General features: G+C 30.2%; 2 protein-coding genes across 8 annotated transcripts in view; one reads left to right on the top strand and one right to left on the bottom strand.

Annotated features, from left to right (window-relative positions):
* The window catches only part of LOC109597056 (uncharacterized), a 51,484-nt gene that overhangs the window by 22,584 nt on the left and 13,752 nt on the right, over positions 1-15,148 (top strand). For 6 of the 7 annotated variants that reach the window (XM_020012691.2, XM_020012689.2, XM_020012690.2 and 3 more), the window contains 8 exons: positions 7,702-7,896; positions 9,719-10,027; positions 11,108-11,316; positions 11,369-11,563; positions 11,615-11,865; positions 11,975-12,262; positions 12,318-12,834; positions 13,090-13,218. In XM_020012691.2, coding sequence (XP_019868250.2) covers positions 7,702-7,896; positions 9,719-10,027; positions 11,108-11,316; positions 11,369-11,563; positions 11,615-11,865; positions 11,975-12,262; positions 12,318-12,834; positions 13,090-13,218 — 2,093 coding nt within the window. Of the gene's footprint in view, positions 1-5,625; positions 5,710-7,701; positions 7,897-9,718; positions 10,028-11,107; positions 11,317-11,368; positions 11,564-11,614; positions 11,866-11,974; positions 12,263-12,317; positions 12,835-13,089; positions 13,219-15,148 lie in introns of those variants that run through there. The other variant, XM_049964122.1, reaches the window with a different exon arrangement.
* LOC126264790 (digestive cysteine proteinase 2-like) lies at positions 13,726-14,703 on the bottom strand. Its single transcript, XM_049964123.1, has 2 exons — positions 14,321-14,703; positions 13,726-14,268 (listed from the first exon to the last, which is right to left on the bottom strand). Exons 1-2 carry the CDS (start codon positions 14,564-14,566, stop codon positions 13,726-13,728), a joined length of 789 nt encoding a protein of 262 aa, XP_049820080.1. The 5' UTR covers positions 14,567-14,703.

The following is a 15,148-nucleotide window of genomic DNA, read 5'->3' as shown; positions in this document are numbered from 1 at the left end:
AAATAAATAGTTTCGAACGTTATCGCAAGAACAACATTGTACATAATCTTAAATTGTTCCCCACGGTACGGTTTTATGGAAGTCTTCCGGTATTCACACTTATTCAGTCGGGTATCATTCGGTTTATCTCAAGTATAAATAAACATTCATTTATGAAATCCTTTCTATCTGTGTATTCCCACAGCGAAAAACCATAGAAAAGTTTTAAATTAATTTATGGTGAAAGGAGAGAATAAATGGGTTTTTTAATAGAATTTGCGTATCTGAAGGTTTATGTGAGATCGTAAATATGATTTATTGGTAAACAATATTTCATATTTAATTATTAACATCAAATTTATAATTATACATAAAATTTAATTGATTATGAATTACACAAAATTGATAAATATACATAAAATAAATGAACATTATTATTAAAATAAATTTTATATCTTAAATAAATTATTTAAAAATTACATGAAATTGAAATTTCCTAACAAATCTATAAATAAATTCGTATTTATTGCCTACTAATTTTACTTTTAATGTGTAAACTTCTGGAATCCGAATTATTACAATAATTTTATTGTTAATATTTGTTAACAAGTAAATTATTTTTTTCCGATAAAGTAAAATTATTTTAATACTAATTATTATACAATTTGGTTACATTAATTACCTCAAATCTAACTTATTATTTAAAAAATAAGATTAAGAAGTAAATTAAACAGATATCATATAACAAAATTCTTTTCAAGAAAGAATGTTCCTTTCCTCTTAACTCAATTAAAAAACTATTAATGTTTTATTCTCCATTTAAAATACATTACATTGTTTTAGCTCACTGATTTTATGATCTGGGAATAAGAAGTATATATTGGAACATTGTTTTTGACAATAATACATTATTTAAAATGTTTTAAAGTTGTATAAAATTATATTAAAAAAGGACCTTGTACAAATAGAAATCAAACTATAATATGAGTTTGTTAGAAATAATATATTTATTTTATGATCAATTTATGAAAAGTAAACTAAACTTTCATATAATATTATGCGTTTTTTCTGTAAATTGTTCAAGTTTATTTTGTAAAAATATGTGTCTATATTTCAGTAAAAAGGTTGTTGTTTATTTAACAAATTGTAGATATTTTGTCACAACTGAATATAAATCTAAAAATACATATTAAATATAAAAAATTGTAAATTTACTTAACTATATTAATGTTGTCATTAAAAAGTGGTAATAACATGTGGCGGACGTAGATTTCTAAATCGATTATATACGGTTGCTATCTTCTCCAAGTATTAATTTAAATATAGTAAAATAAATATATTATACTTGACAAATTACGATGTTTATATATATACAATTAGCATAATTCAAGAAATATTAAGAACTGTAATTTATATTTAATAAACAAACTTCTGTTGTATTTTTTGATTTCTGATTTCTTCATAATAACAAAACGTCCACGAATAAGCAATCATCGATTCCACCAGTTCAATAAAAATGAGACCTCACCGATGTGGCGTAGAAAATATGCGTTTATGTGCAACATCTAACGTGTACTTATTAAAATTAATTACTGAGGAAATCCGATAAAAAAAATGCAGAACGGCGTCGGTGGCGAGTAATTATTGTGTGTGTGTACGTGTGCTGATTGACTTCATTAGGTTTCTCTCCATTGCCTTCACTTTATTAGACTGGACAGCGATCAATTTGCGTGCTAATAGGCGCAGGATATGAGATTGATGAATGAATAGAACATCTTCTACGGAATTTATCTGAAATGTAGATTGATTGATTCATCATGAAACAATATATATTGTGTGTATAATGAGTTTTCTAAACGAATTTGAGTTTTGTTCGTTATCTAAGAGAGCTTTCACAAATTAAATAAAACATCGCGCATCCGCCAAAAACAAAATTGTATGTTGTTTCCATGTTATTGATATGTTTGGCCGTTTTTTACATGTTGATGAATATTATTTATTAATTTGAAATTATTAAATGACTTTTTTATCTATTTTATTTATGAAGACTTTCTACTGGCATTTTCTGAATATTTCGGGATAATATTATATATTGATATTTGTCTTTAAAATGTTGAAAGAAATAAAAGTTTTTAAAAATATTATGTGTGATTAGTGATATATTTAATTTACTGTAGTTAATATACAGTGCTTGCCAGAGAAATAGCACACATTAATACTTAATATTAATTAGAAAATGTACACCTCTAATTAAATGCTAAGAAAATATTTTATATTTTATTTAAACTACATTAATTATAATATTATATTGTTTCTACAATTATTTATTTCTTACCTAAATCAAAATAATTTATACATAAATTTATTCACAATTATTCTAAATTTAGTAATTGGTGTCTTAATCGTGATTTTCTGTCGTTCCATAAGTTATCAATTGAATTTAGATCCGGATGATGGTCAATCGAGAACTACAATCTTATTATCTTTTATCAGAGTGCTTCGGAACCCAAGGGCCAAACTTTTATTTAGAGGATAACGAACGTATTGTTTAGCAACTGATTTTTATTCTATTGAACTTAAATCCATCAATCCATTGGCCAAAATTCTAAAGGATAATTAATATATTTTTGTGCAAACTTGCAAATATTTGCATATTCAAAAAAATTGTAATTTGTTAAGATAGTTTTGTCAATACATTATGTTCATATTTTGTACCTAATCACCTAAGAAAATACTATTTTTCAAGTTTTATTATGTAAAATTTCTCCAAAAAATTTTTTGCTAAAGATAATTTAATATTTAACCGAAATATTAAGGAAATTATATTTTTAAGGTAGCCATCTTATATTTCGTAAAATGAAATGAATATTTTGGAAAAAAATGTACTTTGGTTACAAGACAGTTTTTTCTATTTGGCCTGGTCAGGAAATAAGAATAAATTTGAACACCCTGAATGAACGTGAGGCCAAAGAAATTCGATAATTAGGCTCTTCATTAACATTTTACCCATAATTCTTACTCAACTAATTATACAAATTATTTACTTTAAGTATTCTTACCTACTTCCCTATTTATATAATATTTCACTTACTTCAATAATTTAATATGCAACAACGTTTTATCCTTATCCAATGAAGCCGTACATACCATACAACCATTAAAGTACTAACGACACTACTTGCCATATTTTATTTAAATGTTTTATTTTCATTAGTCGTACGCAGATATAAATCATTCGAAGTGCATTTGAAACGTGGGAAATTGAATTCTGACATCGAATTATGTGCTTAATTGGCATCGCGTTTCCTCCAACACAATTTCAATTTGTTTTAACATGTGAATGTTGAGAGAACACGATATTTTTCTCAAGATTTCTCTAAACGTTTCATTGTTTGTGATGTGTCTTTACTATCATCTTGATTTGTTCCGACACAGATATTTTATACCTGTTGGTTTGCATCGAATTATGATGTATTCTAAAAGTGTCATCTGCAACTTCTTATATTTATTTATGTATGTAGCAAATGCTAATGTGTGCCTCATATTATGCCAAGCACGTTTTCACATGTGCTTTTTATGATTTTATAATTGACTATTTGGATACTTTGTTTTTATTTATTCTTCAAGAAATACCGTTAGTGAAATTTGTATAAACAAATTAATGTAAAGAATATTACAAAGATTTTGACCAAACCAGTTAGAGAAAAACGCATTTTGTTAGCTCCGATCTTTTCTGTAATCATGAAACATAATTTTTTGTTTAATTTTTTGACAAACGTTAAAAACTTTCTACATTCACTTTTTACGTAATATAAAACGTTTACCACAAAAAAAATATATGTCCATAAATTATGTTGGTGACCATAGAAGGGAAGAGATAAATAATATTGTTGCTTATTAAAGCAAGGTTTGTCTGTTGTTCTGGAAGAACTATGAAAATTAACCAATTTGGTACGCCCTGTATATATGTAAGGAGACTAATTAGTCGAAATCCTAATGCTGCTAGAAATGCATACACATGTTATGTAATCAAAATGGTGTCAACCGAGATTAGTTCAGTATTATCCAATAATTTATTTTATAGTTCCGCTACATACCGACATAATCACATTGTGCAGAAAGTGTTTCACAAAAATGCACATTGCATTGCACGTTTTTCTTAATAAAAGTCGCGGGAACTATGAACGTATACTTAAAGTGCATAACAATAATTTCTGCCACTATTGCGGTGTTGTCCTCAATATTACAGCATGAAAAATGGGTGTTGCAAAATACGGCTGACAATTTTGTCCAATGAAAATAATGACGATTACAGTTAGTAAATTTATATTCGAGTTGAAGACAATTGTTTATACGACATAAGTTTGTTTAACGATTTGTCTATTATATTTAAATTAAGTAGGAATTACGTATGATTGGTGCTGCATTATTTGAGTTAATGTAGATAATATTTATTATATATTAGAAATCGATTGTACAAATACCTAGAAAAAAATGTAAGCTTTTATAATTTTTATTGTCCAGCATTACGGGTATTTTCTTTTTTAAAATTTACCCACGATAATTGCCGTTAATACAGTCTTTAATTTTCTTGACATAATGGGTTCAGTTATGTTATCAACGTTTCTCACAGGCGTACTTCAAATAGACGTGTTTATGGTTTGTGAACTGTTAATTGAAAATGCTAACCTTCACCAACTTGCATAATGATAAGTCAAGGTAAAATGTTTTTATGAAATAAAAGTTTATACCAATCACATAATTTATCGAATGTACACCTTGAGGGGCAATAACAAAATTATAACTTCAGTAACAGAACTGCTAGGGGCTGTTAATATTGATAAATAGGAATGCGTCTAATGGGAAACATTCTTGTCATGACAATTCTCAATATTGTATTTTTAAAACTTTATCCCGATAAATTACTTTAGAATAAATTAACTGTCTATGATCATAAGTACGTTGACAGTACTTTTTCCCACTGGATATTACCAAAAAATCCATTCAGCATGGCATAAAGCTACAATTTTTTATTTAAATATCTATTTATGCAGAAATGTATAGTACTCCTTCAAAAAGGTGTCAACATAGTTTTAAAACAATATTATTGAATTCAATTATTTTGTATACTATACAATTGAAAATCCTTTGAATTGCTGACATAATTTGAAGGAAGTAATTATGGTCATCTGTTGTGCAATAAAAACTGTTGTTTTCATTTAATATAAAACAACTGGTCTGGCTATAGAATTGTAATTTAATTTTACAATTCAATAAAGGTACTGAAATGAAAGTGAATTAATAGATGAAATATACCAATGCAGGTGTCTTATTATACTTCACCATTAGCAAAAGCAGTAAGGAACAAATAGAAATTTTCTATTAACAATTTCAAAAACACAATTTAAATACGTATTTTTAAGATATTCTGAACACGCAACAATTAAATTATTTTAATCATTCTCCACCAAACGAACATTGTTTTGAATTGAATGTAAATTTACAATGAAAAGTATCCCATTCACTTAAATCTTTAACAGTGTTGAATACACACTACAGAGCATCGGCAACTCCGTTTACATCAAGTTATCTATTGTATAGCACAAATTATATCCGAAACCACATTCCACCGCTGTTATGTTTTGTGTTGTAGTTCCACATTTGCTAATCGTAGCATGCATGTTGTTTTTTAGTTTTTCGGTGATTTACGTGTAAATTTAATTTATGAAGGTATGTTCCAAAATAAAATTAATATTTCCTTGAATTAAGTCTGGCTGGTTGATGTCGGATAATTAAAATTTTAACTACTCATATCCGTAAATAATTATTTGGAATTTTATTCATTTAGTTTCACTTTCGTAAAATCTTGTTTGTAACGTTTTTTTAAATATAATTTTAGAGGAAATAAGGTAATTTAAAATTGTAACTTAATGTTCCACCAGTATAGGTAACAGAATAAACCTATAAATATTTAAAACATTTACATCATCTGATTTTTAGCTAAAAATAAGAGACTATTTTTATTTAAACAGAAAAAACTTTTTTTAATTTACTTATGTAGCAATTTACAACAATTTCCAACTAACAATTCGAGGTCAAATTAGACTATTTTGGATATTTAGGATTCTGACGTATACATTTAAAGTTATACATGTTGTTATTTAAATTCCTTAAGTATTATTAACATATTAAACATTATCGTTTATATGAATACGATATTTTGTTATGTTTATGTCTAGAGAACTGGTTTAAAATTGCTCGAAGACTCTTTGCAGACCTGATTTCAGTGATATAGATGCTCAATGTCAAATTTCCTAATTACTATACTTATGTATTTCTTAACTTCAGCAGTTTGAAGTTGAGAGTATAGTTGTAATCTTCTGTTCACAATTTAAATAAATGATTTATTTTTTTATAAAACAAAAGCTTAAGTTGTCTTTCAAATGTCGAAGAGACTTGAACCAGATGAGACCTCTGGAGATGCTAGTGTTAACTAGCTAACCTATTTTTTCAATTGCGTAGTATCAAAAATGTACTTATAAACAAAATATCATGTTTCTTGTCTCGAAATCAAAACCTATCTTAATTTTTACACATTTTTTATAGAAAATCTAAATACACCCTTGAATTAAGAACACTAAATACAACAAAATAAAATTTGGGTATCAAAACTATAAGTATAGTGTTGTTAGATAATATTCAAATATTCTTAAAAAATAAGATAATTGTGCTGTTTTTGACAGTTTATAAGATACAATAATTTCATAAAAAAATATTATTTTTAATTTTTCCACAGAATTATATGAATATGCATATTTTTTATGAATTTTGGTATATATCCATTTCAGAGGGTGTTTAATTCAGGGTGGAGTTTGTGTGTAGCATAATCTTTTCTAAAAGTTAATTAGAATTTGTTTAAAGATACTATAAAATGAATACTACCTATTGCTTCTTCATTGAATTGTTATAATTTCAGGCTCGTTTAATTCAGTATCTTCCATTTCACTTTTTATACAACTATTTTTTTTTATTTTAATAAATTAATGACATTTTCTTTATAAGCCGAATATTATATTTTAAATTGTCAAATTAACAGGAATTGTATTTTACCAAATTGTAATTATTTTTTATGGGATAATACCAATAAATTACTATTATTTTAGTTTACAAACAAACTTTTACTTTTGAAATTTAGTAATTTTATGTTACATTTTCATTTGTGTTATTCACCTGGATAATCGCAAATTTATGTTTTTGGGTTTATCATCTTACTTAAAGCGGCGTCCAGAATTAATGACAAACCCGTTTAAGTTGATTAATATTTCCTTAGAAAGGTAAATTTCATTTCAACTAATTAATTTCTATTGGAAAAAAATAACTGAGCTTCAATATGTAATTAGAACTTTCTACAGATGTACCTTATTTTTCTTCCGATCGATACGAATTAATAGGTATGATTGCTTGCATAATTTACTCACCTTTGTAACAAAATATTATACATCTCAATTGGACTTGTAATTTAGTCTAGACGGCGCATTAAGTTAAATAGAACCGAAAAATAAAAAATTCTGCCATTATCAAAGTGAAAAGTCCAAATGACCCATGTCATTAGTATATTAAAATATGCACTTGATTAAAAAATAACAGTTTATTCATCAGCCCCTTGAATGTGAATACTAATAACACCGTTTTGCAATTTTCTAATTATAATTTCATTTGCAGAGTCCGGATGACGAGAACAACAAACGGCCGCCCGAACTGGGCGGCCAGGGCGCAGCCAAATCAGCGGCGTGCACGAAAGGCGTCGCGATGTCGTTCGGTTTCAAGCGTCGACCGGCCACCGCGCCCGCCATAGCGTCCAACGCCAGTGCAGCGCGACGTCTGGCAAACGCGGACGTCGCCAACGGCAACGACACGGTGGGTAGCGACGACGGCGGTGTGAGAGTGTGTGTGAGCGTGAAAATTGTGAGCGTGCCCGAGCGGTGAGTGTGACGTGAGGTCTTATCGCTGGAGATTCCCGATGAATCATGGTCTTGCCGGCTGGAACGATTTTATGGGAGTTGGCCGGCTGGCTCCTCATATTTGTTTGTTGAAATTAAGTTTTTAAGTAGCACCTGTTGATATTATTTACAGCTTTGAACTGCATTATATTTATCTTCTTTAAATGTTGCATTTTGCATATATTTCTGGAAATAGATTTCAATAGAAAGTTATCTTATAGACAACTGTAATTTAACATTTTTTCTTCATCATCATTAATATAAGAACATTTAATTGTTTAATTAGGAATTTTATATGCAAATACCTATTATTCTTTTAACCCATTGTATTTTTATAAACAAAATAAAAATCTAAAAACGTATCTTTCTTATGATCTTCACATAATTAGAATATAATCATAGAAATTAGAAACTGATGCATTTCACGATGTGGAATACAACATGAGCATCAATGAGTAGTTGTTAGATATCATACTTTATTTTATGCAAGTAGCATAATATGTCATGTAAATCATAAATATCATGGAAGAAATAATCATATTTACTTTGGTAACAAGAAAGTTTCCATCTTATACAAAGGGTAACATTGATTTACAATTCTAAACTTCAAAAATTATCTAAATCTAACTGAATGACATGAAAATGTTATTAATTTTTATTTATGTATGGAAGGCCCGATTACTATTTTTCTTAAAGGTAATTAAAACATACAAATAACGGTATAAAAAAACGCTGAATTGCAGCTGAAAATAATGTAATTTTTAACAATGTTCAACCACTTTCGCATTTTGAATATATTTTTCAATAACAAATAATAATGTTATTCATTGTTCTACATTTTTAACCAATATTCAATTATAAACATTTCAAGAAATAGTAGACTAAACTAAAAAATAAACATACTATTATAGAAAAAAAGAAAAAAATAATTGAATTTACTGCTAAATCTCTATGTTTCATCTATGTGAAAGAGCTTCGAATTGAATTTATATATTTTCTGTAAGTCTTCTCGTATAAGAAATCATCATTTGTTAGAAGCTGAAACTCCTATATTTTCAATTTCGTTTACATTTTCATTCACCTTCTTTATCGTTTTGAACACCTAGATTTTCTAGCTGAAAGTGGTGTCAAAGAGACACGAACTAAATCAGTGCTCTGAAGATGTTAGCCACTCGTGCTAGCGAAACTAACTATATAAATATTTAAAGTATAATTTTACCTTTCGCTTCTTTCTGTCATAATATTTTCATTCTTTATCCGATTTAGTCCACCAGGGTTTAAAATAATGTAATAAACTATTGATTAAATTTGAACTTTCAAATTATTTATGAACTATTTACCTCAATGGGGTTTGCTTTTCAATGTGGACATCCTTTTAAGTAAAAACTGGAAAACCTAAATCTGTTTTTTCTAAAATTATTAATTTCGCTAAATTAAAAGTATATTATTATTTTTATTTATTCTCTCGTATAATTAATTGATTTATTTATTTTCTCTTGGTGTCTTTAAATTCAGTATTACGCGATAGTAACGAAGAAATAATAAAATAAGGCTCCAGTATTTCAAAGTCAAATAAACTGTAATAAAAAGTTGGTTCCTTTGAAATATAAATGTTTTATACATATGTTACCTGAGCTAGAGGATGCGAGGAAGTTGTTCTCTCTCGGGTATGCATGAATACGAAAAAATATACATTAATCCCGAATACTAGTTCTGAATGTAAACTATCCTCGTTCCAGGACACTGAGCCCCTGACCCAGAACGCCGTGCCAACGGGCAGGACGACGCCCCGGCTGGCGCCGCCCAAGAAGGAACCCAACGCCACCAAACAGGTCAGCCGATTCGGTTTCCGCCACGGTCCGGTCAACCGGCTGAACAAAGTCGCCGATCTCAACAATCAACCGGTCACCGCCGAGTTCGGCAACAACAACGGCGTTGTTGTCGGGGGCGGCACGACGAAACGCTCCCCCGGGGTGGCGAAGAGCGTTGGCCTGGCGGACAGCAACAGGAACAGGACCGCGAAATCGGGAATCAATGTTCAGCCGCAGGTCAGTTGCCAGAGTACATGTATACACAATGGTTCATGTTGCTAACTCGATTAATTAAGTTATGTGCGGTGGAGCATCAGTGCCGGGAAAATAAAAGGCACGCGAGATTGGAGAATTAATTTAGATTTAAAACAATTGGGGCATGATCGAGAATGGCTAATGGAATCAATTGGGAGTGGAGAGAATTTACTAAATAAAAATTTAAACTATATTTAGATCTTTAGAAAATTTGTTATAGAGTTGATGAAAATATAAGAATTTATTTATGTACTTATCATTTACTTTAATCTACAAATATATAAGATAAGAATACATTCACAAATTAGTCACTGTCGTGTTATTTCCAGTTCTTTTGCTCTTTTTAAACCTAATTACATTGTTTCTTAAAGCAAAATGTTCAAAAGTAGCAGAACCATTTATTTTTAGAAAAATACCTCGAACACATGTAAGTAACAGCCCCCTAATTATATATACTATTACCTTGAAGACCCTTTTACCGACTGAAACAAATTTACAGTTTTTTTATACTTTCCACCTCCTTCCTTACTTCTAAGACTAGCTGAGTATGTTTATTTATATCTCGACGCAACAATAAACTGTTACATTTTATAACTCAATATACGACCGTTGTGGTTTGTAAATTTTCTCTTGAATGAGCGTAATTATATCAGTACGCTTGTATTTTTAAAATTTGCCAATTTTCAGTGGGTGTATCTTTATTTTGGATCTGGTAATAAGAATACAAAGTTTCAGAATGTCTGGTCTCTACAGTATATTTATAGATTTCAACTCCGGCTGTGGATTACGTTATAAATATTTTATCCTGTTTGTGTAATTTAATATAAATAAAAATTGTCTATTAATTACGAGTAATTTTGTGTCATTAATGTAATTTATTTATATTACCTATGAATCAATCAATTAATTCGTATTACTATGCAAAATAATTATTACAAGGAGAATATGTGAGTCTTGTGGGTAAAATATTAAAATTATTGTCATTTTTCTTTTTTTATATATTTAATTTTCTATATGTTAGTCATAAATTGTAACTTAAGTAATTCGAATATTTATTTTTAGATCGGAAGATTTACTCTACAGTCCAACCAATTGCCACGACCAGAACCCATTCGTTTGATTGAAACAAAAACAGCAAAAACCCTTGCAAACAACAGTCGCAAAGTAGCGATGTACCAACAAGCGGAAGAGACCTCTTCCAAAGACGGATCATTGACAGAAGACTCTGGAGTCGGCAGCCATTTAAGTGGATACATGGGAGATAACGAAAGGTTAGCAAAAATATAATTATTTAATTATTGTCATAAGATATTGTAATTTTAGAGTCCAAGAATTGGAAAGATTGGAATCTTCTCCCATGTTGAAACGACGACTCGGTAATCAAAAACCTAGACACTTAGAAGTAGTAGCAACAAGTAAGAATACTTTTGATGTGAGGGATTTGAGCGATTCTTCAGAGAGTGTAGCCCCCATTCCAAAATTGCCCAGTGCTTTTAACAACACTGACAACAACAGAGGGTAAGCGAAATAACTTATATTTATAGCAAATATGTTTATTGTTATTTTTAGCTCATATCAAAATAACGGATTAGTGAGAGAACGTACTCTTGAATATCAGAGACACATAGATCATGATAATAGAAGAAAGATATCAATAACTTCGTCTGAAGGCTTTAGTGATGATTATGGAGAGGAAGAAAAGACTTACAAAGATAGTTATAGGAGCGAAAAGCAATTTATTAAGCCTACCTTACAACCAACGCCACCGAAATCATTCTTAAAATCGAGACCCAGCATCAAAGAAATAAACGATCTTAAAGGTATTTTTTTATATATTTATATATATTTATATATATATATATATATATATATATATATATATATATATATATATAATATAATCATAATTGCTTAAATAAATTTTTGCAGGTGACTCAAGTCCGCCCAGCTCCGATGACCAAGAGTGGGTCCACGGTGGCGAAGCGATGGCCGATGAAATAAGTTTTTCAATGAGCTCGAGCGACGAAAGCAAAGACAAAGTCCCATCGACAGTGCTTTCCGCCTCCTCATCAGTCTCAAATTCCATCGCTTTGGGCTCAGCCATTCAGTCTCTTCTGATGAGCAGTTCCAGTTCATTCCCGAAACAAGAACCACAAAATGTTACCCCTCTTAACTTTGATGATTCTAAATTCGCACTTGTGGCGGCCAATACTGGAGGTAATTTTACATAATTCCCCTTAATTTAGAAAAATAACATATTTGTTGTTAACAGGGCCTTTATTAGATGATGAAACGTTGGTCTCTCCTGATGACAGCTTGTTCAGTTGTTCGGACACGGAAGAATTGATTAAAAGAAAGCTACAACGAAGCTCTTCTAACTCGAAGGATATCAACGAGAAACTGACACCTCCGAGCCCGGGCACGCCCACTAATGCTTCCAACTCTTTATCGCTGAGCGACACTAAAGATGATTTTCTGATTGACGACGAAATTGCAGATCAACCTGCGTTAGTGTTCGAAGATACGATTGCGGTTGCTCACAATGACACCTTAAGCATTACAATGTCACAGAATAATTCAGAAAATACATTGACCATGGTGGATTCCACTCCAAAAGCAAGAAGGAGGGGTGTCCCTGGTTATGAAGGGAGCCCACTGATGAAAAACAAGAAATTTCTTCACAGCCGAACAGGATCTTTGGACACGTTGTCCCCGTGCGAAAGCATTGCAAGCGATGACTTAATGATGGACTACGAATACAGCCAAAGCAGTGGATTAGATGATGATAGGTAATATTTAAATTTTACCAGGATTATCAGAAATAATTTGTTAGTTAAAAATAAGTCAAGTTCGAATATTTGACATATGTAACAATAAGATACCATAATTTCAATACTTCACACTAGATTGACACGTTAAGTTCACTGTTGACTATTCTTCTCCTACAAATACTGTAATAATAAAAAATGAAACCATTTATTGACATTGTAGTGTGGTTGTTACTGATAGTTGGAAGTTTTAAGCATATATATACTTTTTTGCAGACAAAGTAGTGGGTTTCCGTCTTTAACCGAACAGTCAATACAACAAGAACTGGATTTTGAGAGAGAAGACAGTATCAGAAACTGGAAGACTCTTATTGGAAATTACATGTCTGAGAAACCATCGAAAACGTAAGTGTTAATTTTGTAGTTTTTAGATTTTGTGGGATCCCAACTTAAAACATCATAAGGAATTCCTCAATTTCTTACATATATCAAATTACCTCTAATGAAAATGAAAACTTAGGTTAGATGTTCTATGTATAGACCGTACTTTTTCACTTTGCACAAAAAACATTTAAATTTGCGTTCCTTATTATTATATCTTAATGTATTATATATTTTAATGTGTATGAATCATATATTTATATTTTACCGAATCAAGCAACATCCTTGGTAGAAGATGGTTAATTGACCGAATCTAGTAAAAATAAGTACATATTTTTATTTTGACTTTAATAAGGAAGTAACAACAAACAGCTATGGGATCATAAAATATTTATAAAACATTTCCTACTTTCTTCAACATAAGTGTAGTATTATTTTGTGAATTTGGTTAAAAAGTAAATGATCTTTCATAATTAAGGAATATTATTTATTAATAAGGTTAAATACTAACAAATTTAATAAAAATTAAGTTTATAATATTGGAAAACTGGCACTATTGGCAATACCACACATATTGGAGCCTCGTTTGATTCTAATATAACCGGATTCTCCCCAAGAAGTACCCCAAGAGTTCTTGAAAATAATCGCATCACCAGTGTAACCAACAGCCAACATCCCATGGTTCAACTTTTGCGGGTTGCACGTAGGGTCCGAAAATATACCGGAATGATAAAATTGGAATTTGTCAGTTGTAGCAATTGCAATTGAAACAGGACCGACATTTCCAACAGCGTGCACAAGATCATTTTCTTTTCCTGGTCTAATTATGGCGTATCCACGTATCCTTAATGCCACCTTATTTTTCTGAAATCTGCATTGTCCATCGACACCTCGATATGGATAATCATGTTCAGTATTGATTCCATTTACTTGCACATAACGGAAGGCACTGGACATAGAACCACCTTTGCATCCATTTGCGCCGAAAGGACGACAACAATCCACCAAATTTTGTTTGCTCAAGGAGATCAGTCGGCCTTTACGAATTTTATTCATGCTTTCCATGCTTCCAGCCTAAAAATTACCATGTTAAATGAACACTTATTAAACTTATTCAAGGTAGTACCGCGCTGAAAGCCCAACAAGATCCACACTGTCCTTGATGCCCGACAGGAGTTACTGCACCTTTTGTCCTCCAGTCAATGGCATTTGGAGTGCCATAGCTCGAGTTATAAAATTCGGCACTCTCTTCGTTAGGTTTCGGTCCACTCAATCTTAAATATTCTAAAAATTCTTCGGTTGTCATGTCGGCGAATTCATTAACAGCCTGCTTGTACGTTTCCAGACCCTTTTCGTACCTCGCATTGTGCATTTCAATGGATTTGATATTTTTGGAAAAAATGTTTGCGCGATACGTTTCTTCACTGGGGGATTTATAAGTTTTGCCGTACGTTGACTTAAAATTTTTAAATTCGTCGGCCGTTACGAAAGCAACAAGGCACACAAATATTAAAAACAGTTTCATGATGCTAAAAATTGCAACTGCAATTACAATTTGATATTCACATATATAGACAAACATTTTTTAATTACTTACTGTTACTTATTGGAACGCAAAACAAAAGTACACTATAAACATTTAGAGGTTGTGGGGTGTTTTATATGTTATATTTTACCACAAGTTACACACCTTAAGAAGAAATATTTAAATATTGTGGTTGATTAAATTAATATATTCGTTTAATTTTTGGAATACATTGATAACATTAGGGGTTTTAGTGTGTCATAAAACCTATATTTAAACTTATAAATATTTTATGATATATATTATTTTTAATTTTTTATTTTGCAAGACAACCATTATTCTGATGCGTCCAAGTTTGAACTATTTAAAAAAATCATTTGCATATACATTAATTTATTATAATTTATGTGATGATTATTAATCATTTAT

Source organism: Aethina tumida, chromosome 3 (genome assembly GCF_024364675.1).
Source record: "Aethina tumida isolate Nest 87 chromosome 3, icAetTumi1.1, whole genome shotgun sequence".
Lineage (NCBI taxonomy): Eukaryota > Metazoa > Arthropoda > Insecta > Coleoptera > Nitidulidae > Aethina > Aethina tumida.
Note: the sequence above shows the minus strand (reverse complement) of the source record. Positions and strands in the feature narration are given on the sequence as shown.

Excerpts from the sequence above, each read along its gene's own strand:
- LOC126264790 (XM_049964123.1), bottom strand. The coding sequence starts at position 14,566 with ATGCACAATGCGAGGTACGAAAAGGGTCTGGAAACGTACAAGCAGGCT. Across the intron at positions 14,269-14,320 it reads CTTGTTGGGCTTTCAGCGCG|GCTGGAAGCATGGAAAGCAT; the intron begins GTACTACCTTGA and ends GGTAATTTTTAG.